Below are 25,384 nucleotides of genomic sequence, written 5' to 3'. Positions count from 1 at the left end.
CACCGAGTGAAACACTTCATAGAAGCCTGGCTTCTATTCTTGTTGCTGTGAAAACTGTTTGCTAAGAAATTCTTACCTGTCTGTCCCTGTGACCAGGTTTGTGTGGAGATTGCCTGACACGGAGTAGTGAGGTGATTCTAGTTTGGATTTGGGAATGTGTGGATTCTGTCTGAATTTTGTGGAAGCCTCAAGGAGAGTGGACTGGTAGTGTGTTGACCCTTTTGACCTGTGTTCATCATCCACCATGTTAGCACCGTTGCCTCACAGCAAGAAGGTCCTGAGTTCAGTTCCACCATCAGTCTTTCTGTGTGGAGTTTGCATGTTCTCCGCATGATGGCATGGATTCGCTCCGGGTACTCCAGCTTTCTCCAGTAGTCCAAAGACATGCAGTTAGTGGGGATAGGATAATTGGAAACTCTAAATTGCCCATAGGTGTGAATATGAGTGCAAATGGTTGTCTATGTGTTACCCTACAACAGACTGGCGACCTGTCCAAGGATAAGCGGCAGAGAATGAATGAATGGATGGTTTTAATCAAGTTAAGAACAACATTCAGATGTGGAAGGAGGAGAGCCGGCACTACACTGTTAAGATCTGCTATTGAGCAACAGCAAAGAACAGGAAGTTCAGCTTATTTTGTTCAGTACTGTTTGTTTGTTTCTTTTGTTCGGTTGGTTGATTTTTTTTACAACAACAATTGTCACTTAAATATAGAAATGCCAGAATACAGATACTTTAGACAACCACTGTCTTTGATGGGAAGTAATGCAGTGCCCTCTGCTGGGCAAACAAAATCAGTACAGTTTTGTTAAACTTTTTTTTGTGTAAACTCAATTTAAAAAAAAATCTATTTAAAGATTTCATTAATAGTAATATCATTGTTTTTTTGTATTTAGAATCTCCACCAGTCATGATATTTTTACTGCAGTATTCAAACAACTACAGCTTTCTTTTTGCAGATCCATCTGTTCTTCTCATTACAGTTCACTGATTTAAATCCTTCGTTTTGGACAGAGATTGCACAGTGACCATCAGAAGGAGGCTGGTCGATCCAGGAGCTGAGGAAAACAAGAATTCTGCTCAAGGCTGATGGACACTGGTACACTGTAATTGATTTATCACAGATTTTGGAAATACTTGAAATTTCTATTGATTCAAAGTGTCTCTTACCTATTAGTCAGATTCCTTCCATCCAGCCATTTCCATTTCCCATCTTTAACTCTCAGACCAATCCAGTATCCTTTGTTTTCATATTCCCAACTCTTTTCACTGACAGTTTTCTGAGGACAAAGAGAAAGTTGTCAGAGTTATTTAAACAATTTGCTCTAAGAAAGCTTTCAAGCTAAAGAAATTACATTTTTATTTTCATGAAGTCTGTCATAAAGTGTCCCACAGTTTTCTCAGTACCTTTTCTTCTTCATTAATAACAACAGGTAACTCTGAACTCTTTTCTCTGCAGTTTTCTTGAGCTTCTTCCCAGGTTTTCCATTCTTCACGTTTAGCATCATTAACTGCATAGCAGCTGGACTCAACATGATCCCATTCATTCTGACAAGGCTTACATGCTCTGTCTGCAAGGATAGAGCTCAGTTAATAAACATCACTGCATATTTCTGTTAAATTTGGTATTTTTGTACATGATATATTTGGAACATACTGTTATTTTCTTTGGGACAGTAGGCATCAATGCTCCACTGAGATCGACTAATATTGAGATTGTTCCATGATATGTCACGTATTTGTTCTGTTAGATTTTCCTTCTCTGTCTCCAGCCCCTTATTCTGAGCCTCCAACTGCTCATTTTTCTCTCTAAGGCTGTGGTTTTCTGCAGTCAGGTTCATCACCTGTTTTTCTAACAGAATAGAGTCTCATGTTAGGTCGCATCATACATGTTTTTTTCTTATGGATTGTCTTAAAAAACGCTGCATTCACTGTTATTATAGAATATTGCTTATTATTGTATCTCAAATCACATATACACAGATTTTGTGTGAAATCATTTCAGTGTTGCATCTTTTTTTTGTGGAAGGTTGACTCTAAAGATAAAAACTAATCACAAAAATATTACATGTAGTCAAAATTGTATTCATTAAAATGTATCTTTTGCTTTTTTCTCTTCAGTAATTAGTTTTTTTCCAGAAATGACATTTTTTTTCCTTTTACAAATACTAACAGAAATTAGTTTAAGTATGACTGTTAAGTTGTTTTAAAAAAGGCTTTAAAATCTGTCTGAGCTCTAAAGTGAGTGTATGTATTGACTGATCTTTTTCATACTTACGGTATACTGTGACTGCTATGATGCCCAACACCAAAATGACACAAAATGTGCCCAAACAACAGGCCAACTGCTGATAGTGATGACGTCTACTGCCTGATCTCTCGTCAATCGAGACGTCTACAGGACAGAAATATATTGCTTTACTTACTTTACATTCATTGCTTGAATGAATGAATGTCATTATTATTTACTGGTTATTAAAAGTTGCATACATTTCCAGAGAAAAAAATCTGAAAAAATAAGTATTATATTTAATCTTGCAATGCTCAAGTCTCATATCGGCTCTAAAATGCACATGTACACACTGTTTTTTAAAGTAAATAATTTTCTGCCAATAAATAATCCAGTTTTAAACAGATATTTCTATAAATGGTAAATGGTAAAATTCAATGTGTGGTTAAAAAATAGAGAACAATTCTTGAAAAATTAATACAGACAACTCCTTTACAGTGGTCGGTCCCTCGTTTGTCGCGGGATTTACGGTCTAAAAATAACCCGCGATAAGTGAAATCATGGTAGGTCAAACCAAGTAGTCAACTTTATTTTTTACAATTACTATAGGTGTTTTACGGCTGTAAAACGCCTCACTACACACTACATACTCAGACAGGCATGAACATTTTTACACTTTTCTCTCTTGTTTAACCTCCTAAGACCTGAACTCTTCCACAGCATGCATTTTTAATTTCTCTTTGATATTTGGCCATATTGGGGTATGAATGTAAAAACAAAGAATTACCAGATTTTTTTTTTTTTTTACCTCATTTTACCTCCACATATAAGGATATTCATTTAAAATTTTGATAGAACAGTAGCAGTATAATGTCCTCATAAGTGGATATCAGGCCCTTGTAGAGCAAAATTGAGTATTTTGGTATAAATAACCCAAAATGTGATGTCCACATATGTGGACGCCAGGTCGTAGGAGGTTAAACATTCTCAAATTTCAAACTGGTAGAAAAATAAGTCCAGTAGCCTATTATAGAGTGAAACCAAAGGCAGCTGCAGCTGCCTTTGACGGTGCAAACCATTTTGTTAACATTGTTGTGTTTGTTGGAGAGAAAACTTACAAACATATAGTACAGCACTTCAGAGTCACATTGCTAGCGATCGAAGATTTATGTAAATTTGACAAGCTGAACGCATTCTGTACTGTATGAGGCCTGCTCTCCCCTGTCTTTTACAATGAAAGCCTTTATAGAGTGTACTCTCCTACCAACCCTTATGAACATGAAGGATAATAGCATGAAAACACACTGTAAATGAATTTAGAAGCTGATTAGTACTCATCACCACATCTTGTAGTAAAAGTTTTAAAAAATCTTTGCAGTGTTAGACATGATTACAGGTGGATTTGTGATTTCTTTTTATTACTCACTGTTTGTGTCAGGAGTTTGTTCCGTTGCTTTATGTTTCACTTTCACATCATCATAAATGGTTTCCTCCTCTTTTTTAACTGAAAGGTTTAAAGATTTATTAGTATTCACAAATATAGGACTTTATAGTGCCTATTTAGTAGTTCGTTTAACTTTCTTTTATTCATTAATACAACAAAAAAGATAAATGCAGCAGATGTCCATATAGATATGTGTATAAATATACATTACCAGCCATTTAATGATCTTTCTTTATTTTCATGATTATTTACATTGTAGATTCTAACTGAAGGAATGCACCTATGAATGAACACAGATGGAATTATCTAGTAAACAAAAAAGTGTGAAATAACTCAAAACATGTTTAATATCCTTGATTCTTTAAAATATCCACCCTTTGCTTTGATCACTGCTTTGCACAGTCGTGCCATTCTCTCAATGAGCTTCATGAGGTCGTCACCTGAAGTGGATTTCCAACAGTCTTGAAGGAGTTCCCAGAGATGCTGAGCAATTATTGGCCCTCTTGCTTCACTCTGCGGTCCATCTCATCCAGAACCATCTCGGCTGGGTTTAGGTCAGATGACTCTGGAGGCCAGGCCAACTGGTGCAGCACTCCATCGCTCTCCTTCTTGGTGAAATATTCCTTACACAGCCTGGAGGTGTGTTTGGGGTCATTGTTCTGTTGAAAAATAAATGATGCTCCAACTAAACGCGAACCAGATGTGATGTCATGTAGCTACAGGATGCTGTGATAGCCATGCTGGTCCAGTGTGCCTTCAGTTTTGATTAAATCTCCAACAGTGTCACCAACAAAGCACAACCTCAATTTGGACTCACCAGACCAAAGCACAGGTTTCCACTGGTCTAATGTCCATTCCTTGTGTTTCTATTTGACTATAAAGGCCTGATTTGCGCAGTTTCCTTCAACAGTTAATGTACAGATGTGTCTGCTACTGGAACTCTGGGTGGCATTTATCTGGGCTCTAATCTGAGGTGCTGTTAACTTGCTGGCTATAAACCAGCCTTAATAGTCAAGAGAGGTGATTCTTGGTCTTCGTGTGAGCCAGTTTCAACCGATGGTTGATGGTTTTTGCAACTGCAATTGGGGACACACTCAAAGTTCGAGCAGTTTTCAGGACTGATTGACCTTCAATTCTTAAAATACAAATAAACCCTGATAAAGCACACCAGTGAAGGGGAAACTATCTCAGGGGATCATGAAGCTCATTGAGAGAAGGCCAAGGGTTTGCAGCACAGTCAACAAAGCAAAGAGCAGCTACTTTGAGAATCTAAATATATAATATGTTTAGAGTCATTTATCAATTTTTTCTTTGCTTCATAATTCCATATATCTTACTTTACATACTTGATTTCTTCAGCATGAATAACAATGTAGAAAGTAGTAAAAATAATGAAAAACCATTAAATGAAAAGGTGCGTTCAAACCTTTGACTGATAGTAATTAATAGATCATTCTTCAATTCTGGCTCCAACATTTATTTCTGTTTAATTTCTTTTTTTTTCAACCAACCTTGGACAAGTTCCCAACTAGTCCACAGCCCGTCCAGCATAGCTCACATCAGTTATTGTATCTTGAAGTGGTAGGTGGTGAAATATTGAGCCTTTATTTTGCAGTCAAATTCCTTCTAATGCTTTTTTATTATTTGGATGTAATAGTTCTTTGCTCAGTGTAGCTGTAGTAAAAGTATCTGTAGTTAAACATCATGCAAATGCAACTAGTCTGCATGGGATAAGTAGTTAAAGAAATGGATGGATAGATGAAATAATACTGTAAATTCCAGTGGATTAGAACTGGTTCACAGAGGACACACTCATTCTTAATGGTTCATCGTCTTTCAACAAAGTGTGACTTTTACACTTTTTATTTATTTATTTAATTAAATACATTTTTCTTTACATTTTCTCCCATCCATTTAGGAAGTGGGGAGGGGTTGTGGTTGTGGACACGGTCCAAGCAGATACCCCGACCTCCCCCTCATCAGCCACCACCACAACCAGGATGCATCAAAGTCAGATGTCCAAGCTATCAGTTTAGGTCGTTTGGGCATCTGAATGAATCCCCTCAATATTCTGGTGGGATAGTTAGCTTAACATCTAACTTGGACCTGATTTCTACAAGTTTTTTTTCTAACCTCTATTACTGCAGAAAACACCAGTAAAAAAACATCCGTATTGTGTAAATTTGCAGTGTTGGCTTTATCTTTTCTTCTTGCAGTATATTTGAAAAACTTAACTTACCTTGTGATCGGGATAGTTTCTTGGTGTTGAATGTGACTGAGGCATAGTTAACTTCTTCGTCTGCCATCCTTACAGTCTTGTTGAGATTTAAGCGATTATAGACAGAGAGATACTACCGCGTTACAGCCACAGAGCAAGTTGTTTCTTAACTCTGTCACACCCATCTCATTTAGCAACTTCTGCTTTTGGCTGACAAAGTAAGCTGTCCATGTCTTTCACTTTATTACACTTTATTAGGTACACCTTACTAGTACCAGGTTCTTCATGGCGTAGATTCAACAAGGAGCTGGAAACATGACTCACAGATATTGGTTCATACCAGCATGATAGCATCGGCAGCACAATTGCTGCAGATTTGATGGTATTTAATGAATGCATAAGATCGGTTTGATATCAGGTGCTTTGGTTCCTTTGTGAGTGGAAAGTTCCAAAATATTCTGAAAATGAGAAAATGGGCCGTATTTAAAAATTGGAAAACAAGCAACTAGAAAAAACATGTAAACTGAAAAAAAATGAGAATAATGTCCTTTGGAGGTATTTTTCACAGAGTAATGTTTCAGTTGATTATATTCAGCTTCTGATTTTGTCCACATGACATGAGGCACCATTGGCCTATCTAGATCTTTATAAATATAAAGCTCTAGGTGTGTACATGAGAAAGTCTGTGAATCAATAACAACTGATAGCTTTTTACATCTAAAAAATACCAAACATATTATAGTTGATACTAACAAAATAAACAAAAAGATATATACAAAACTAAAATGGATATAAATATATAAAACTAACCAAAACAAATAATTCACTCTGAAAATTAACTGAAAAACACTGAACACAAACTGGAAAAACAACATATGTAAAACAGACAACATGAGACTCATTTCATAAGCTGGACTTCCCGTTCCTCACTGCAGCTCTGTGACTGACGTTGACAGGGTGCTTTGTTAATCACGTCCAAATGTAGTGGCCAACTCTTCCTCTACCTCATCTTGATCAAACATGTTACAACAGCTATGAATTTATGAATAGAAGAGCCTCATTTTTAACTTTTAATCTTCATTGTCAGTAGATTCAAATTGCGTATGTCTATGTGAAATCATCGATTTAGATTTTAGATTCATACATCCAACCGTTTTTCTTCTTAAAGGTACAATGTGGAAAATATCCCTGCTAGCTGTTAGTAGGTTGCAGATCATAGTCAGCTGAATTCAGTTTTCCTGCACTTCTCAGTTGAAGTGCATAATCCTAGCTACGGTGGCTGCTGTAGGACAAATAAACTTGACTGCTGTAAAAATAGTGTAGGTTGTTACTCCTCCGTTTACCTCAGTTATGAATGTGCTGAGTCTATTTACTCTGGAGGAGGCTGTGAAACTTGGTTATATGAGTCTGCTGAGTGTATCTTTCCTCTGTAAAAACAATCAGACTTTCTAAACCTTTACTTCACAATTACTCAAGTATGAACTCTTCTACTTACCAACTCTCTTTCACATACAAAAAGCAGCTTGGTGAGTTAAATTTGCCATAAAAGTAAATTAAATTATACACTTTAAATAGCTGTAAAATAGAAATCTTCATGGTTTAAGGTTTCCTTACATGAGACTGGAATAAACATGACACAAAGATGAAATTTCAAATACATGTATGACTGTTATATGTACTGTATTTCTTTGTAAGTCTCATCATACTTTTTCATGTTGTGGTTCAAAAAACATTAATCATTATGAAAAATGTGATGCTTACAAAATAAAGGAACATTTGCGTATTTTTAAATTGTGAAACAGCATTTTTAACTAATTTTAAACATGATAGAGAAGTTTGTTGATCGCTGTGTTAGAAGAAACAATGCTGAGTTGGTGTGACAGGACAGATTATTAGCAGTTTTAACCCACAAAGTTAATCTGCAGCTTGTTCTTCGGCTGCTAGTTCACCTTTCCTCAGCTGTTGTTTTTTTGGTATTGACATTTTTTTTCTTGCCATGACTGAAGACCCTTAAAACAAACACACAATTTTCCTTTTTAATGTAACGATTTGTCAATATCTTTTTCAGTCTCTTTGCACGTATGTGGGTGCTCAAGCTTGTTTTAGCATGCACTGCATGAAAGACAGTAAAGGAAGTCGAACAGATGGTAAGTACGGAGGAACAAACATTGATCAGACACACAATAGAAACTATTATAAACATAGGAGGATGTGTAAACTACTTTTTTTTTTTATCCAGGATTATTTTAGCAAACCTAAACCTAATTACTATTCCAGCTTAAACTACAATGTACTATACTATGCACCAATCCTCTGCATGTTCTTCCTTATTTACTGTTGCCTGGCAGCTCCATAATTAAAATTATCTGTCCAATAGAGCCACTATCCCTCCACTGCACATGTTGTTTTATCGTCACACTGGTCAACATGGTTGTGGTTCCGATACACTACAGCAGTGATGAAGGAAGAACAAGAAGAATCGTTCTTCCTAAAAATACTGAAAGCACTTCCTACGCCAACAGGCACTGCTGACCTACTGCCTCTGAGGGCATTTAAACACAGTGTACTGTACTTGTGTTTGGTATCGCCGCTGCAAAGCAGCTGATCATAAAACTCTACAGCTGTTCTCTACAACAAATCGTAAATCTTCATTCTAGTAAAAAGAAAGAAAGAAAGAAAGTGATGTATTTTCATAAAATGTTTATTCAAAAACATAAACAACACCACCTGTTGGTTATCAGTTGTTAATGTTATCCGGCCATATCACTCAAACTTCAATGAAAGAGCATTAAATTTAGGTCAGAATAATGAGTAATATCATAAACTAAATATGTGATATTAGCAGTTTTAATTTACGTTTACATAAATAAACAAATGTATACAAATATGTAACTGTACATGCTTGTGAATTATTTCAAACTGAATTTCTGCTTTTACTGTGGCCCATCTGCAGTACTTTGGCAGCCCACCAGGGGGCCCCAGCCTACACTTTGGGAATCACTCATCTACATCTTAACTGGTTTGGACCCTCTTATGCTTTCAAAAGTGCTTTAATTCCTCTTAGCATTAATGAACTCATATGTTAACATCGCACAGTTGCTGCTGGTTTGTCAGCTGTAAAAACAAACATCGCAATGGAAGAAAAGAATTCATGAAGCTTTGATGCAAGGAATTAGATTAAATTAGACACTTGAGGTGACTGCTTTTTTTTAAAAAAAAAAAGTAAAACACGTTTATAATAACATACACATGCACCTCAATAAGCAATATGTTTAATGTTTCAAAAGAATTTCCATTTTAGATCATGTTTTGGATGAAAAAAAAGCTTTTGATGAATTATTCCCATCACCTCTCACTTTTATGTGCTTAGTCTACACATACAGGTATGTGTATAATAGTGAGAGGTATGATATAGTGTTTAGTGATTATAGTGATATAGATGTCAGGGCATTTACTGAATCAACACTTGTGTCTGTTATTACTGTAGGTGACCTTGGTTCTTTGGTTCGGGCTTGTTACCTGCTCAAATGTATACGAGTCACATGTTAAACCATTTATTTATATCCTCCATTCTTTCAATAGATCCGATGTACTTCAGTAAAATTTCAAATCATTTTTCAAAGTGAATTTTAGGAATTAAGCGCATCTTAACAAGGTTACAGACGACAACTCAAAACAAGGACCTACAAGATTGTCTTGGGATTAATGAGTAAGCAAACTACCATGCATCTAAACTAAAAACTTTGTTTAACAACTTATTTTCAGACCTTGTAAGAAAAATTATGGATGTACTCATTTATGCAGAGCAAACATTTCCAATAACCATTCTGAGCTTCTTAGATATTGCCCTGTGCTACACTATTACCGTGTTATAGTTTAACTAAAATTAGTATTGAGCCTGATAGAAACTAAACTCAAGTTAATAACTTTTCTCTGAAAGTACCTGAATCTGTGTGTTACTTTCAGCTGCTCCCTTCTCACAAGGGTTGTGTGTTTGATTTGCTAGTATTATTTTGCATCTCCTGCAGGAAACCAGTGAACCTCCAATTGAATGTGTTAGCAATTAAAATATAGAGCCACTGAAAAGTAATTGAATCTAATTTGGAAAATGTAAAACTGAAAGAAAACAAAAATTATTAAAACCCCCACCAAATACAATATAACAACAATGTTGAAAAACTGGACTTGATTTGACAAAGAATATGTATAAAATACAAAACATAAAACTTATATGAGCTGAACTTCCTGTTCTTCTCTGCTGCTCTGTGGCTGATGCTGACAGTCCAAATATAGAGGCCAGCTCTCTTTCTTCCTCATCATGTTACAGCAGTTTGGAAAGTGTTGTTTTAGCTACAACTTTTGTTTAAAACGTTTGTTAACAAGAGAAAGTCAGTAACAATATGGCAATTATTTGATTTCAAAAACAGGTTAATTTACTTCCTTTTTTCTTTCTAAGTAAAATTAAAATACTTTTAATGGCATGTTTTTTTTTAAATATACAAAAATCATAAAGCAGTCTTCATATTTCAATATATTTATATATTTACTTATATTTTTACTGATATGAACATCATTATTAATATTATATTTTCAGAACATCCAGGAGTCATGTGACGTTGTACTGCAGTATTCAAAGAGTTAAGGCTTTTTTCTTGCAGATCCATCGGTTCTGCTCACTACAGCTCACTGACTTAAATCCTTGATTTGTGACAGAGATTGCACACTGACCATCAGTAGGAGACCCTGGGATCCAGGCACTAAGAAAAATCACAGGTTTGATGAAGGGGAATCAATATTGACATAAAATAAGACATAATTAATTTATCCAGAATTTTCAAAAATATTTAAAATTATTTTTGATTCAAGGTGTCTCTTACCTGTTAGTCAGATTCCTTCCATCCACCCACTTCCAGTTCCCATCTTTGACTCTCAGACCAATCCAGTATCCATTGTTTCCTGAACTATCCCAGCTGTTGTCACTGATATAACTCTGAGAATAGAAAGAAAGTTTTCAGAGATATTAAATAGATCACATATCATATCAATAAATATATATATATAATAAATATTTTTCCTAAAACATTGTGGCACAAATTATTTTTAGATTAGATTTAGAGTCCCGCTGGTTTCTCATTACCTTTTCTGTTTCATTATTCACAACAGCCAAATCTGAAATCTTTCCTATACAGTCATCTCGAGCACCTTTCCAGGTTTTCTGCTTCTCAGAAGCTTGAGGATCATCAATTGCATAGCAGCCTGACTGGAAGGAAAGCAAGCCAGCCTGACAAATTTTACACTCTCGGTCTGCAAGGATAGAGATCAATTAATAAGCATCACTGCATATTTATATTACATTTGGTATTTTTGTACAAATATATTTGGAACATACTGTTTTTTTCTTTGGGACAGTAGGCATCAATGCTCCACTGAGCTCGACTAACATTGAGATCAATCCATTGTGTCGTCATCTGTTGTATTATTTCTGTTAGGTTTTTCTTTTCTGTCTCCAGCTCCTCATTTTTCTTTTTGAGCATCTGTGTCTCTTCAGTAAAGTTTGCGATCTGTTTTTCTAAAACTGTGGAGACTATAAGGTTACAAACAACAGCAGTTAGTTGTATTTTTTTAAGTGGTTTGAATATATTTACATGTTTCTTGTAAATTAGTGCAAAAATAACTATTACAAAAACACAATCAAATATAAATCATCACACTACTTTGCCCTTACACACGTCAGACCAAAGTGTAGTTTTAAAGTTATACTCACAGTAGAGTCGAAGGACCATAATTAGTAACAGAATTCCCCAGCATGTTGCTAATGATGGAAAAGATTTATTACAAGACGACTTCTTATCTGACAAAAAAAAAAAAAGAAAAAAAGAAGAGGTTATTTCAACAACCAAAATTATTCATAGTTTTCTTTAGAATACAATGAAATGTGTCAAAGATCCCTTATTATTTAAGCATTGTTTTTTTATGTACAACCACAAAATGCATATTGGAGGCAGAAAGAAATGATTTAACTTTGGAACAAATCTATAATCACAAAGAAAACTAAATCAGAAAACCTGAAGGCAAAACTAAGGCTAAACCTTGTTAAATGTAATACAGACCCCCAAAACTCAGAACACTATATATACAGAAAAAGACAAAAATGTAAACACAAAAACTCCAAACTCAGACAAAAAACTCAGGGTCAATGACAGCTTTTGTCATTTCTGTTTTGTATCTTTGTGGGAGATATTACATCTTAAAAAATGTTGTTTGAAAAGCCCTAAAATTCAGAAACATAGTCAAAACTTGTATTCCATTGTATAATATTTTTATTTATTTTCAGTCAAAGGTTACACAGTTTTAAACATTTAATTCCTTTTCATGGGTACATTTCTATTTTAAATACTCTGTCCACAAACGGCCTTTGGTAAGAATTGCTTTACAAAGTCCAAGAACAGAGATGAACAAAAATATGACTGATATCTGGTAATTTATTCAAAAGTGTTTTATGAAAAATCTATGTCAAGAGCTTATAATATTCAATTAAACATAATGTTGGAGGCAGATCTGATTATAGACAGAATTCCGTATTACTTCAGTTTCCTCAAAGTAGTAAACACATTAGTGCAACACCTTGATGCACGAACGCCAGTCAATTAAAAGTTATAAATGCTGTTTTAACAAAGATCTTTCCTGCTGTTGTCAGCTTGAAGAAGGAAACTAAAGTATTACAGGAGTCTTTGCTACAATGTCTCCCGATCTGTCTCAGCTGACTGCATGTCTGACCATGGTTTCATCAATTATCACTGGTCAGTGTTCATTACAATATGCATATTGTAGTCAGTGGTGCTAGTTTCAGTCATTATGCAAATGCAGTGTTTTTTAAGTTGGAGAAACCTGCATTCAGCTGAGAATGAAGAAGTCACAATGAAAGGTTTTTCTCAATGAAAACGCGACGTCCAGATGAACAGAATCAAGTTTTTTGGATTTCCTGATTGAGCATGCATCAAGACAAGATTGTTCATTGTATCTTAATTATATTATGATTTCCTTTCATCTTGTGTTCTGCTTTGCCCTCAATGTTTATCCTAATTTCATGTTCTTCTGGATAAAGGCCCAGGCAGGCAGGCAGGCAGGCAGTCAGTCAGTTATTCAGTCTTTCTTTCTTTCTTTCTTTCTTGGAGAGAGAATTTTGTCATGTTTCGTATTGAAGAACTGTGTTTCCTTAATCAAAATAAAATGTTTTAACATTAATTTTGGAGGTTTAAATTGCTTGGGTCAACTTGAGAGCTTTAATTTTAGATTTACAAATCTAACCTGTCTTTCACAAAATAAAGGTGTTGGCATGAAATAATGACTTGGTGTAGGAAATGGCAGGTGTATCAAAATATCAGTGAGAATGTGTGTCATTGTAGCACGGTGGGCTTTGAAATACAAGGCCCACGATCTGAATAAACTCCAATAATTGTGGATCTCATGCTTTTCATACGATGCACAAAGTAATATCAGCTGATCGCATTGAGAGCAGAAGAACAACCAATAAGTGTGATTGATGGGCAGGCAGACTAACAATCCCAGGGAATTGGACTACTGGAAACCAGCTCTCGATTCCCATCCCTCCTTCCAGTTGTGTTAACACAGAGTGATTTTGTTTGATTTTTGTTGTTGTCGTTTTTTTAAACTCACCATTTGTATCAGGAGTTTGTTGAGTTGCTTCATTTTCAACCTTCATTTCTTCACGTGCAGCTTCCTTGTCCTGTTTTACTGAGAGTTTGAAGGGTAATTGGAGTTAAGCAGTTTTCAAACAACCACAATTTTCGTAGACTTTGGGTCATTCTGAATGAACAAAATGTTTTTGCTCAATGTTGACAGAATTCAGCATCTTAAATGTACGTTCAGACATCATAGCTCTTTTTAAAAATGTATTTTTTCTCTGGAACTTTGCCTTAGATTGTACAGGGAAAGTTTGCCTTTGATGTGGCAGCACATATCTCAGTATCTGACCCACTGGATTTGCTTACAGTCTTTTTTTACTGTTTACTATTACTGAAGAAAACATCACCTAAACCAACATGACTTGAAACAGTAATCACATAGAGATGCAGACTTTGATTCACATCAATAGCCCTGAGTTTTAGAAAATCTTTTTTGATACACTGCATTTGAAAAGCTTAGCTTAACTGCTGATTGTGTTTGTTTGTTAGTTCTTAATATGACCTTCTCCTCTGCCGTAGTTACTGCCCTGCTGCTGAGTTTTTTGTGACTTGTACACTGAGAAATACCACAGAGCATGATAATAAACTGCTGATTCACCAGTGTAACTCTGTCTCTTCTAACTAACCTCTGTTTTTGACATATACACTCACTGGACACTTTATTAGACACGCATTGCGTGTCTAATATACACTCACTGGACACTTTTCCTCCTGTCTCGAAGGCTCTGAATTTAAACAATTTATCGACTTCCCCACTCACTCTAAAGGACACACCCTGGACTTTGGTCTGCTGTTCTGGTCTTACTCCCTCGAATCTTTCTGCTACTGAAATCCCCATAACTGACCACTTCCTCCTTTCATTTAACCTCACTCTCTGCTGCTCTTCTACCAAGCCAACCCGTCTCATCTCGTTCCGCAACATCAAGAACATTGATATGGACATTCTCACTACCAGTTTGGACAATGTTCAGATTCCGGACTTCTATTCTACTCCTGATGATTTGTTGTTATATTATAATAATTGTCTACGCACTGTCCTTGATTCTCTGGCTCCTGTAAAAACCCACTCTGTTTCCTTCACTCGCTCTGCTCCCTGGTTTACCTCTGACCTCCGAGCTCTGAAGGCCAAAGCTCGGCAGCTAGAGCGTAAATATAAGAAATCTGGTTTAACTGTTGATTCAGAAATCTATAAATACCATGTACTTCAGTATAAAGACTCCATTAACAAGGCCAAACAAAGCTTCTACTCTGGTATTATCAGTTCTTATGAGGGTAATGCTAGGACTCTGTTTTCAGTTTTCAACAAACTAATTCTACCCCCCAACGCTTTACCACCGCACTTCTATTCCTCTGAAACATGCAACTCCTTGATGCTGTTCTGGACTACGAAAATCGATAACATCCACCAGCAACTCAGATCAAATGTTGTGTCTACGCCCTCTCCAGAACCTTTTCTCCTTTTTGAGCCGTTTTCCACTTTTCATCTTCCTGATTTATCTGATATTTCCGAGTTAATATGTAAATCAAAACCTGCCACATGTCATCTTGACCCCATGCCCACGGGGCTTGTGAAATCCTGCCTCTCTTCTTTACTCCCACTCATCTGTGCTATCATTCACTCTTCTCTCACCACCGGTATCGTTCCCTCCTTATTGAAGACTGCTCTAGTCACTCCTATACTGAAAAAACCTTCTTTAGATCCTAACAACTTTAACAACCTCCGTCCGATTTCCAATCTACCCTTCATTTCTAAGATACTCGAAAAAGTGGTTGCAGCTCAACTTCATTTACACCTGGTTAATAATAACATCTATGAGAGATTTCAATCTGGTTTTCGCTCATGTCACAGTACCGAAACTGCTCTACTTAAAGTCACTAACGATCTCTTAATCGGAGCTGACTCTGGTCTTCTCACCATTCTCGTCCTTTTAGATCTGAGCTCAGCCTTTGACACCATTTCTCACTCTGTCCTTCTAAGCAGACTTTCCTCTCTCGGCATCTCTGACACACCCCTCGCCTGGTTTCAATCATATCTCCTCGACCGTTCCCAGTTTATTCAACTAAGATCATTCCGCTCTCGTCTATTCCCCGTCACCTCTGGTGTACCCCAAGGCTCAGTTTTAGGCCCTCTCCTCTTTATAATATACATCCTCCCTCTAGGTACCATCTTCCGCAAATTTGATCTTCAGTTTCACTGTTTTGCTGATGACACCCAGTTATATCTCTCTTGCAAACCTGATTCCTCCCTCCCACCTTCTTCCCTTACAGAATGTCTATCCGAGTTAAAATCCTGGTTTACCTCTAATTTTCTAAAGCTCAATGAGGATAAAACTGAGATCCTCCTTATTGGCACCAAATCCAACCTTTTGAAGGCAAACCATTTCTCACTCACCATCGATAACTCCACAGTTCTCCCTTCTCCTCAGGTTAAGAGCCTTGGTGTCATCCTAGACAGTACACATTCTTATAAATCACACATCAATAACCTCACTCGTTCTGCCTACTTCCATCTACGTAACATTAACAGATTGCTTCCTTCTCTTTCCACCCAGTCTACGTCCATTCTTGTACATAGTCTTGTTACCTCCCGTATTGACTACTGCAATTCTCTTCTGCATGGTCTCCCCCAAAAATCCCTCCATAAGCTTCAACTGGTTCAGAACTCTGCTGCTCGCATTATCACCAGAACCCCCTCCTACCAGCACATCACCCCTGTTCTTCAGGAACTTCACTGGCTCCCTGTGAAATTCCGGATAATTTTCAAACTTCTTCTGCTCACCTTCAAGGCCCTTCATAACCTCGCTCCTTCTTACCTTTCTGACCTGTTAACCACCACTTGTTCTGCCCGTTCACTTCGTTATTCTTCTTCTGTCCAGCTTACTGTACCTTCCTTCCGCCTCACCACCATGGGAAGCAGAGCTTTCAGCTGCTCTGCTCCCAGGCTGTGGAATTCTCTGCCCCCTGAAATAAGAAATATTGGTTCTCTCCCCCAGTTTAAATCCCAACTCAAAACTCATCTGTTCAAATCTGCATATTCACTGTGAATCCACTGTTTATTCATTTTATCTTGTGCTTTATTTTATTGTTCTTATTCTGCCATTGTTTTACTAAGTGTTTTATCCTATTGTAAAGTGTCCTTGGGTGACTTGAAAGGCGCTCATAAATAAAATTTATTATTATTATTATTATTATTATTATTAATGCTTGTCCTGAGATGACATTGGCTTTGCCTTTATAACTCCCTTAATTCTTCAACAAGGTCCAAGAAATATTCCTGAGATTATTTTTATTATGATAACATCTTACACTTGCTGCAGATTTGCCAGCTGGAAATCCATGATGTGAATTCCCCACACCACACAGAACTAATGAGCCAACCACAAGGCATCAACTCATTGCATTTAGATATGTATATAGAGTCAAGACAACCTGCTTAAGTTCAAACTAAGCCTCAAAATAAGGAAACCAACTCCCATGCTCCCTGTTTTTCATGAAAAAAAAATCACAAAATGTTGACGCTTGTGGGGAAGAGAATAGATGTGTCAAGGCAAATAAGACACTTTTTAAACCATGTGGAGCAGCTCTCACCATTAAAAACATGATAACTTTAGTCAGCTTAGTCAACTTTAGATTTAGTTGTGTTAATGCTGTAAAGCGCAGGATTCTTTATTTCGATGTGGTCCTTCATGAAATTAGCACAAAGTATGTGGAAGCGGTTAAAAGCCACAAAAACATGCAGAAGCAACTAGAATAATAAAGAGAAACAGGAACATTATTGTGTGAATGTTACACAGCATTTAAATGTAAATTCAAGCTAGCATTCATGAAATTGTGCTCCACACATTTTTTGGCCTTTGACTACTTCCACATACTTTGTGCTATTTTTATGTAGGACCACAAGAGAAATAAAGACTCCTGTGCTAAATAATAATATTGTGTAATATAATGTGCATCTGTAAATTCATTTATGAATGGGTTTTAAATTATTCTATTTGTTTAAATATTAATAAAGTAAGTTATTTTTTTAAATAATTTAATTTAGAATAAAAACACCATTTATAAATAGATATTTCAAAATGAATTAGTCATCCATGAATAAATGCTTAAATCAAAAATTGATTAAAAAACATATTTTCAAAATCTTTTTGAAAGGTTGATACTGGACTGAAATCTGGTGACTGTGGAGGCAGTTTGACTATAGTGAACTCACATAGTGTTTTATCTGGCTGGAATCAGCCAAAAGAATTGTGGGTATGAAGAGATGGACATGTTCAACAATAATACACAGGTGGATTGTGCCATTTTTATTTATGCTCAGTTGGCATAAATGACCCAAAGTGTGCCAAGAAAATACCCCCCAAACCCTTACAGCACCACCACCAGGCTGAGCTGGTGATACAAAGCAGGATGGATCCATAATTTCATTTCAATCAATGTAAATGAATAAAATCAAAACTTTACTAACAACACTAAAAAAAGTCAAGCTGATATGATAACAATATGCAAAATACACAACATGAGACTTCAATTATAAGCTGAACTTCCTGTTCTTCTCTGCTGCTCTGTGACTGATTAACAAAGTCCAAATGTAGAGGCCAGCTGTCCTTCTTCTACATGTTACAGTAGTTTGAACAGTGTTGTTCTTGGCTTGACTAAAACATTTGTCATTAATATAACATAGCTTAACAATAACTATCATTGCAACATGAAAAAATCTCAGTGCAGATACTTCAGGGAACAACTGTTTGATCTGAAGTAATGCAGTGCCCTCTGTTGACCAGTTATTATCATCATTAATATTATATTTTGAGACTGAGACTATCCAAAAGTCCTCTGAAGTTTTACTGCAGTATTCAAACAGACAAAGCTTTCTTTTTGCAGATCCATCGGTTCTTCTCAGCACAGCTCAATGATTTAAATCCTTGGTTGTGGACAGAGATTGCACAGTGACCATCAGAAGGAGGCTGGTTGATCCAGGAGCTGAGGAAAACAACAAATCTGCTCAAGGCTGATGGACACTGGTACACTGTAATTGATTTATCACAGATTTGGGAAATACTTGAAATTTCTATTGATTCAAAGTGTGTCTTACCTATCAGTCAGATTCCTTCCATCCAGCCACTTCCATATCCCATCTTCAACTGTCAGACCAATCCAGTATCCTTTGTTTACATCATATTTCCAACTCTTTTCATTGACAGTTTTCTGAGGACAAAGAGAAAGTTGTCAGAGATATTTAGACAATTTGCTCTAAGAAAGCTTTCAATCTAAAGAAATTACATTTTTATTTTCATGAAGTCTGTCATAAAGTGTCCCACAGTTTTCTCAGTACCTTTTCTTCTTCATTAATAACAACAGGTAAATCTGAAATCTTTCCTCTGCAGTTTTCTTTAGCTTCTTGCCAGGTTTTCCATCCAGCACTGTCAGGATTATTAACTGCATAGCAGCTGGACTCAACATGATCCCATCCCTTCTGACAAGGCTTACATGTTCGTTCTGCAAGGATAGAGCTCAGTTAATAAACATCAGTGCATATTTCTGTTAAATTTGGTATTTTTGTACATGATATATTTGGAACATACTGCTATTTTCTTTGGGACAGTAGACATCAATGCTCCACTGAGCTCGACTAACATTGAGCTCAATCCATGGTGTCATCATCTGTTGTATTTCTTCTGTTAGGTTTTTCTTCTCTGCCTCCAACTCCTCATTTTTCCTGCTAAGGTTCCGGTTTTCTGCAGTCAGGTTTGTCACATTTTTCTCTAAGACAGTGATGACTTGAGTCAGGTTGTTCATCTGGAGTGTGAGCTTGGTTTGGTTCCTCTTCAAGTCTTCATTGTCTGAGCTGAGTTTGTCATTGAGATTTGTCAGGTTACGATTGACAGCGTTTAAAGTTGTTTGGTTTTCTTTCAGTTGGTTCAGCTCAGTTTCATCAATCTCATGAATTGATGTGACATCTGTGAAATTTAAATTAGCTTTCAAGACATGGTAATGATGCAGTTTTCATTTTCACATTTTGTTTTTATAATTTTACCACTGCTTAAAGTATTTTCTCTTCTGTTCTAATAAAAAAAAATTTTACTAGCTACCTTTTTTTTTCTTAAATTTTATGACAAAATCTTTTAATATGAAACCCACAATTCTATAATTGGTCTAATATTTCCTTAATGGGTAAAGGAGATGAAAATTCCCACAATGCAATAGAGGTTCTAATTTTATGAAAATGTTATTAAAAGTATAAAAGTGCATTTTTGTTGGGGATTCTTTTGGTAATGTAGCTGCAGACTGGTTGTGTCAGCAGTCACAGCATAAGGACTGCCCTAATGACTACTGTTATGTTTCCTTGTGTATCACATTAAAACCACTGTATTCAATGTTATTATAGAATATTTACAATGTAAAATTGCATCAACTGCTTTGTTTGGGATCATTTCTTGGTTTGCATATTCTTTTGGGGAATTTGCATCTAAAAAGAAAAAGTTAAAACTGAAAAATCACAAGTATTTTTTAAATCGTCAAAAATATATTAATCAAGAAATTAGTCTTGTTTCCTGAACAAAATGTTGTTAAACATTGTTTAACAACATTTTCTTGTGACCAATATAATTCATCTAAAGTGCTGTTATTTATGTCTAAGACTGAGTTAATGCATGAATGTTTTCATACTTACGATAGACACTGACTGCTATGATGCCCAACACCAAAATTATACAAAGTGTGCCCAAACAACAAGCCAACTGCTGATAGTGGCGACATCTGCTGTTTGATTTCTTGTCGGACAAGAATTCTGCAGGGGCTAAACAGATAGAAATGCAGTTAAGTCCAAAATTTTTTTCTGTACATTATCACAGTGAATTTTAAATGAAACAACCCAGATGCAGTTGATGTGCAGACTTCCAGCTTTAATCAGTGGGTTGAACAAAAAGATTGCATAACAATTTGAGGAACTAAAGCATGTGGAGGCAAATTTCTTTTCTCATGTATTACTCACATATTTTAACATATCACATTAGTTATAATATCACTTTATCACTTTACCATAGTAAGAGCACTCCTGTCACCAGTTTGCATGCATGTGGAATGTTAACACAGTGAGGCCATTGTAATGGGAGATGTTAAACAGATAGTGGGACTCCTCCTTATCAGGGATGTATATCCTTAGGTGACGGCCAAGCTGAAAACAAGGTCATAATTCTCTCTGTGAGAGAGAAGGTATAGCCCCCCTGTGAGAGGGGCCAACATGGAAGAGTTTGTGGAATGTTCTTTGTCTGTGTCTCTGTATATAAGATGTAAGGGCGGTGGCCACAATTCAGAGATGGTCCTAGTGTTTCACTGGGATGCTCTCTCCACATTGCAATGGCACTGGGTGTGTTGCAGGTTATTGTTACATTTTCCATAACAAGCATTTTTGACCCAAGTTTAAAAGTAATTGGACAAATTAAATAACTGACACCACAACATCACATCACAGCTAACATCGCCACGTGCTGTTTCCTCATTTTAAATGGCCTTTCAGGCCTTTACTGCAGCAGATTTCAGTTGCTGTTTGTTTGTGGGCCTTTCTGTCTCAAGTTTAGTTTTCAACAAGTTAAATGCATGGGTTAAGGTTCAGATGTTTTACTTTTTTCTCAGGATGTAACAAACTGTATATTTTGTTGCTGCTTAAAGTATTTTCTCTTCTGTTCTAATTAAACTTTTTTTGCATACTGCAGCATCTCAAGCCCTCCAAGGTATGGAGGACTATCTCCCCCCACCACTTCCCCTGCCAGTGGCTGATGCCCTCAGACATTGGTGTATTGGTGGTTCTCGGTGTTCGGGGCTGGGCGCTCAGGTATGCACCTCACTCCCGGTGGCTTCTTGTCGGGGCCTGGTGCCTGTGGCTCGGTCGGGCCACTTCGGGGGGTGGGGTGCTCGGTCACTCTGGCACAGCTTGCTGCCGGCGGAGCTCACGGGCACGTCACTGCAACCCCCTCTGGCTTCTGCTCCCCGGCTGCTGGTGATCCCTCATCTGGGGCTCTCCTCAGCTCTTTCTGGGAGAGTGGCACGGTTGCCCCTCTGTTGGTCTTCCTTGGTCTCTTGTGCTCTGGGGGTCTCTGGATGTCTGGAGCCTGGATCTCCTCCATACCTGCTTCGTGCCCTGGAGGACGGGGCTATGGCTCCCCACACCCTCTAGCAGAGGGTTACATGAAGGAACCTTTTGAATACAAGCACGCCCATGCTCACAGGTGTACACACAGGTGCTCACGGATGTAAACTACACCCTTTTTTGGCTGCTACCTCAAAGCACACTGTGCGTTGTTGATCTTACGTGCTGCACAATAATATTCAATATTTAGTATTTACTGTTATATACACATAGATTATTGCAATGATGTTGTTTATTATCTTGCTCTCTTTTTTGCTTGTTTTCTCTTTTTTTTTCTCAACAGGTGATCCAGGTGATATATATATATATATATATATATATATATATATATATATATATACATACACATATACATATATATATATACATACATATATATATATATATATATATACATACATATACACATACATATATATACATACATATATATATATATATACATACATATACACATACATACATATACATACATATATATATATATATATATATATATATGTATGTATATATATATATATATATATATATATATATATATACATACACATATATATATATATATATATATATATATATATATATATATATATATATATATATATATATATATATATATATATATATATATATATGTGTGTGTGTTATGGCATGCCCTTTAGGAAAATATTATATATATATTCCAACCAAAGTCTGAATATATAGAATGAAGCTTGAATATATAGAATGAAACTTGAATATATAGGATGAAACTTGAATATATAGAATGATCTTTTGAATATATAGAATGAAACTTGAATATATAGGATGAAACTTGAATATATAGGATGAAACTTGAATATATAGAATGAAGCTTGAATATATATAAAATGATCTTTTGAATATATAGAATGAAACTTGAATATATAGAATGAAGCTTGAATATATAGAATGAAACTTGAATATATAGGATGAAACTTGAATATATAGGATGAAACTTGAATATATAGAATGATCTTTTGAATATATAGAATGAAGCTTGAATATATAGGATGAAACTTGAATATATAGAATGAAACTTGAATATATAGGATGAAACTTGAATATATATAGAATGATCTTTTGAATATATAGAATGAAGCTTGAATATATAGAATGAAGCTTGAATATATAGAATGAAGCTTGAATATATAGAATGAAGCTTGAATATATAAAATGATCTTCTGAATATATAGAATGAAACTTGACGTCACGGAGGCGCTTGCGCCATCTAGTGTTTTCCTTGTTTGTACCTGCGAGGAATGGCACTATGAGCCAGTCCGCACGGAATTTTGTGGCTCAAATTCTAAGTAATGAGGAGCTAATTAACACCCTGGCAAATGCATGTTCTGGGCAACCTAATATTTGTACTAGTGTACCGCATCGTACTACTGATGAAGAAATTTATTCACTTTTTCATCGTGGAAGACCAAATGCAGTGAACCTCTCCGGTCAGATAACCCCTGGTTATCCAGCTAACGTTACTGCGGTCAAGTGAGCCCTCACTTACGAAGTCGCAGTCAAGCTAGCCGCCCCGCCAGCCGCACCTAAAATGTTGTTGCACTACTCTTACGTATATTACGGTATAGGTGCCGACTGGCTTAGAAACGCAGTGTTTTCTGTCCTGACACTATTTTACTTCACAATCCACTCTCAGTTTTGGTTAATCTCCACTTTCACCCCTGTGATCCACAGCCCAAATTACTGTATGATTCAGAGAAAATTGACAATAAAATTTACCCAATTTACTCAACTATACTTTTAATGTCCTCATCTTTGAGCTCAGATTACAGGAAAACTGAAAGAGGTGACGCAGATATCTCACTGGATTATGACTCTGGGTGACCCCCACTCTGCATGCTGTGATCCACAGCCAAAATTACTGTACAGTTTTTGAGAAAATTGATAGTAAAATCTTCCCATTTTGCTTTACTGTACTCTACATATTGACATCTTTGATCTCCGATTACAGGAAAACTGTAAGAGGTGACGCAGATATTTCACTGGATTATGAATCTAGGCCATCTCCACTCTTCACCCTGTGATCCACAGCCAAAATTACTGTACGGATTTTGAGAAAATTGATAGTAAACTTTGCACAATTTACTCTACTGTACTTTATATATTGACATCTTTGAGCTCAGATTACAGGAAAACTGTAAGAGGTGACGCAGATATCTCACTGGATTATGACTCTAGGCTGTCGCCACTCTTCACCCTGTGATCCACAGCAAAAATTACTGTACGGTTTTTGAGAAAATTGATAGTAAACTTTGCACAATTTACTCTACTGTACTTTTAATATTCTCATCTTTGACCTCAGATTACAGGAAAACTGTAAGAGGTGACGCAGATATCTCACTGGATTATGACTCTGGGTGACCCCCACTCTGCACCCTGTGATCCACAGCCAAAATTACTGTACGGATTTCTGATAAAATTAAATCCTATTCCATTACCAAACAAAATGAGTTCATTGAAGTATTTGCTTAACTACAAGAACTGTCTTTCCACACACAATTTAAATTTTTCAAAATGTCATTCACACACCACCTCAAGTATCAACTTCAGTTTTAGACATTATTTATTCAGTGCTTAATCACAACAATAGTCAACTTAAGGCACTTACATAATAAGTTAAACCTTACAATAATACATACAGAGAAAAACCCAACAATCATATGACCCCCTATGAGCAACAGTGGGAAGGAAAAACTCCCTTTTAACAGGAAGAAACCTCCGGCAGAACCAGGCTCAGGGAGGGGCGGCCATCTGCCTCAACCGGTCAGGGTGAGAAATTACATTTCTCAGATTACTGATTTCTCATATTACTACTACACAGTTTAGATACACTCAACAAAAATATAAACGCAACACCTTTGTTACTGCTCCCATTCCCCATGGGATGGACGTAGAGACCTAAAATTCATTCCAGATACACAATATAACCATCCCTCCCAAACAGTGGTCACAAATCAGTCCAAATGTGTGGTAGTGGGCACATCTGCTATATTGAGATAATCCATCCCACCTCACAGGTGTGCCACATCAGGATGCTGATCTGACATCATGAGTAGTGCACAGGTGTACCTCAGACTGCCCACAACAAAAGGCCACCCTGGAATGTGCAGTTTTGTCTCACAGCAAAATGCCACAGATGCCACAAGCAATGAGGGAGTGTGCAATTGGCATGCTGACAGCAGGAATGTCAACCAGATCTGTCGCCCGTGCATTGAATGTTCATTTCTCAACCATAAGCCGTCTCCACAGGCGTTTCAGAGAATATGGCAGCACATCCAACCGGCCTCACAACCGCAGACCTCGTGTAACCACACCAGCCCAGGACCTCCACATCCAGCAGGTTCACCTCCAAGATCGTCTGAGACCAGCCACCCAGACAGCTGCTGGAACAATTGGTTTGCACAACCAAACAATTTCTGCACAAACTGTCAGAAACCGTCTCAGGGAAGCTCAACTGCATGCCCGTCGTCCTCATCGGGGTCTTGACCTGACTCCAGCTCGTCGCCGTAACAGACTTGTGTGGGCAAATGCTCACATTCGATGGCGTCTGGCACGTTGGAGAGGTGTGCGCTTCACGGATGAATCATGGTTCACATTGTTC

The 25,384-nt window shown here is 36.7% G+C and overlaps 3 protein-coding genes across 3 annotated transcripts in view; all 3 read right to left on the bottom strand.

Annotated features, from left to right (window-relative positions):
* Nucleotides 1–442: 442 nt before the first annotated feature.
* On the bottom strand, nucleotides 443–6,082 carry LOC147319492 (uncharacterized). The gene is made up of 7 exons (XM_086310029.1): nucleotides 5,914–6,082; nucleotides 3,657–3,734; nucleotides 2,279–2,395; nucleotides 1,658–1,852; nucleotides 1,408–1,571; nucleotides 1,171–1,280; nucleotides 443–1,058 (listed from the first exon to the last, which is right to left on the bottom strand). The coding sequence occupies exons 1-7, from the start codon at nucleotides 5,978–5,980 to the stop codon at nucleotides 932–934; spliced, it is 858 nt and encodes a 285-aa protein (XP_086166155.1). The 5' UTR covers nucleotides 5,981–6,082; the 3' UTR covers nucleotides 443–931.
* A 4,440-nt stretch (nucleotides 6,083–10,522) lies between these two features.
* Nucleotides 10,523–13,615, bottom strand: LOC147319491 (CD209 antigen-like protein C). Its single transcript, XM_086310030.1, has 6 exons — nucleotides 13,570–13,615; nucleotides 11,657–11,743; nucleotides 11,282–11,476; nucleotides 11,030–11,196; nucleotides 10,770–10,882; nucleotides 10,523–10,649 (listed from the first exon to the last, which is right to left on the bottom strand). Exons 1-6 carry the CDS (start codon nucleotides 13,613–13,615, stop codon nucleotides 10,523–10,525), a joined length of 735 nt encoding a protein of 244 aa, XP_086166156.1.
* Nucleotides 13,616–17,891: 4,276 nt separating this feature from the next.
* The window catches only part of LOC147319490 (uncharacterized), an 11,662-nt gene continuing 4,169 nt past the window's right edge, over nucleotides 17,892–25,384 (bottom strand). Inside the window, exons 3-7 of the mRNA XM_086312162.1 lie at nucleotides 20,269–20,394; nucleotides 19,181–19,555; nucleotides 18,931–19,094; nucleotides 18,691–18,803; nucleotides 17,892–18,578 (exon numbers count right to left, since the gene is read on the bottom strand). Coding sequence (XP_086168288.1) covers nucleotides 18,452–18,578; nucleotides 18,691–18,803; nucleotides 18,931–19,094; nucleotides 19,181–19,555; nucleotides 20,269–20,394 — 905 coding nt within the window. The 3' untranslated portion in view covers nucleotides 17,892–18,451. The remainder of the gene's footprint in view (nucleotides 18,579–18,690; nucleotides 18,804–18,930; nucleotides 19,095–19,180; nucleotides 19,556–20,268; nucleotides 20,395–25,384) is intronic.

This window comes from Aulonocara sp. 'chitande type north' Nkhata Bay, linkage group LG11 (assembly GCF_057382095.1).
Source record: "Aulonocara sp. 'chitande type north' Nkhata Bay isolate Kocher_YH1m ecotype deep benthic linkage group LG11, A_spYH_male_GT1.1, whole genome shotgun sequence".
Classification (NCBI taxonomy): Eukaryota; Metazoa; Chordata; class Actinopteri; order Cichliformes; family Cichlidae; genus Aulonocara; species Aulonocara sp. 'chitande type north' Nkhata Bay.
Note: the sequence above shows the minus strand (reverse complement) of the source record. Positions and strands in the feature narration are given on the sequence as shown.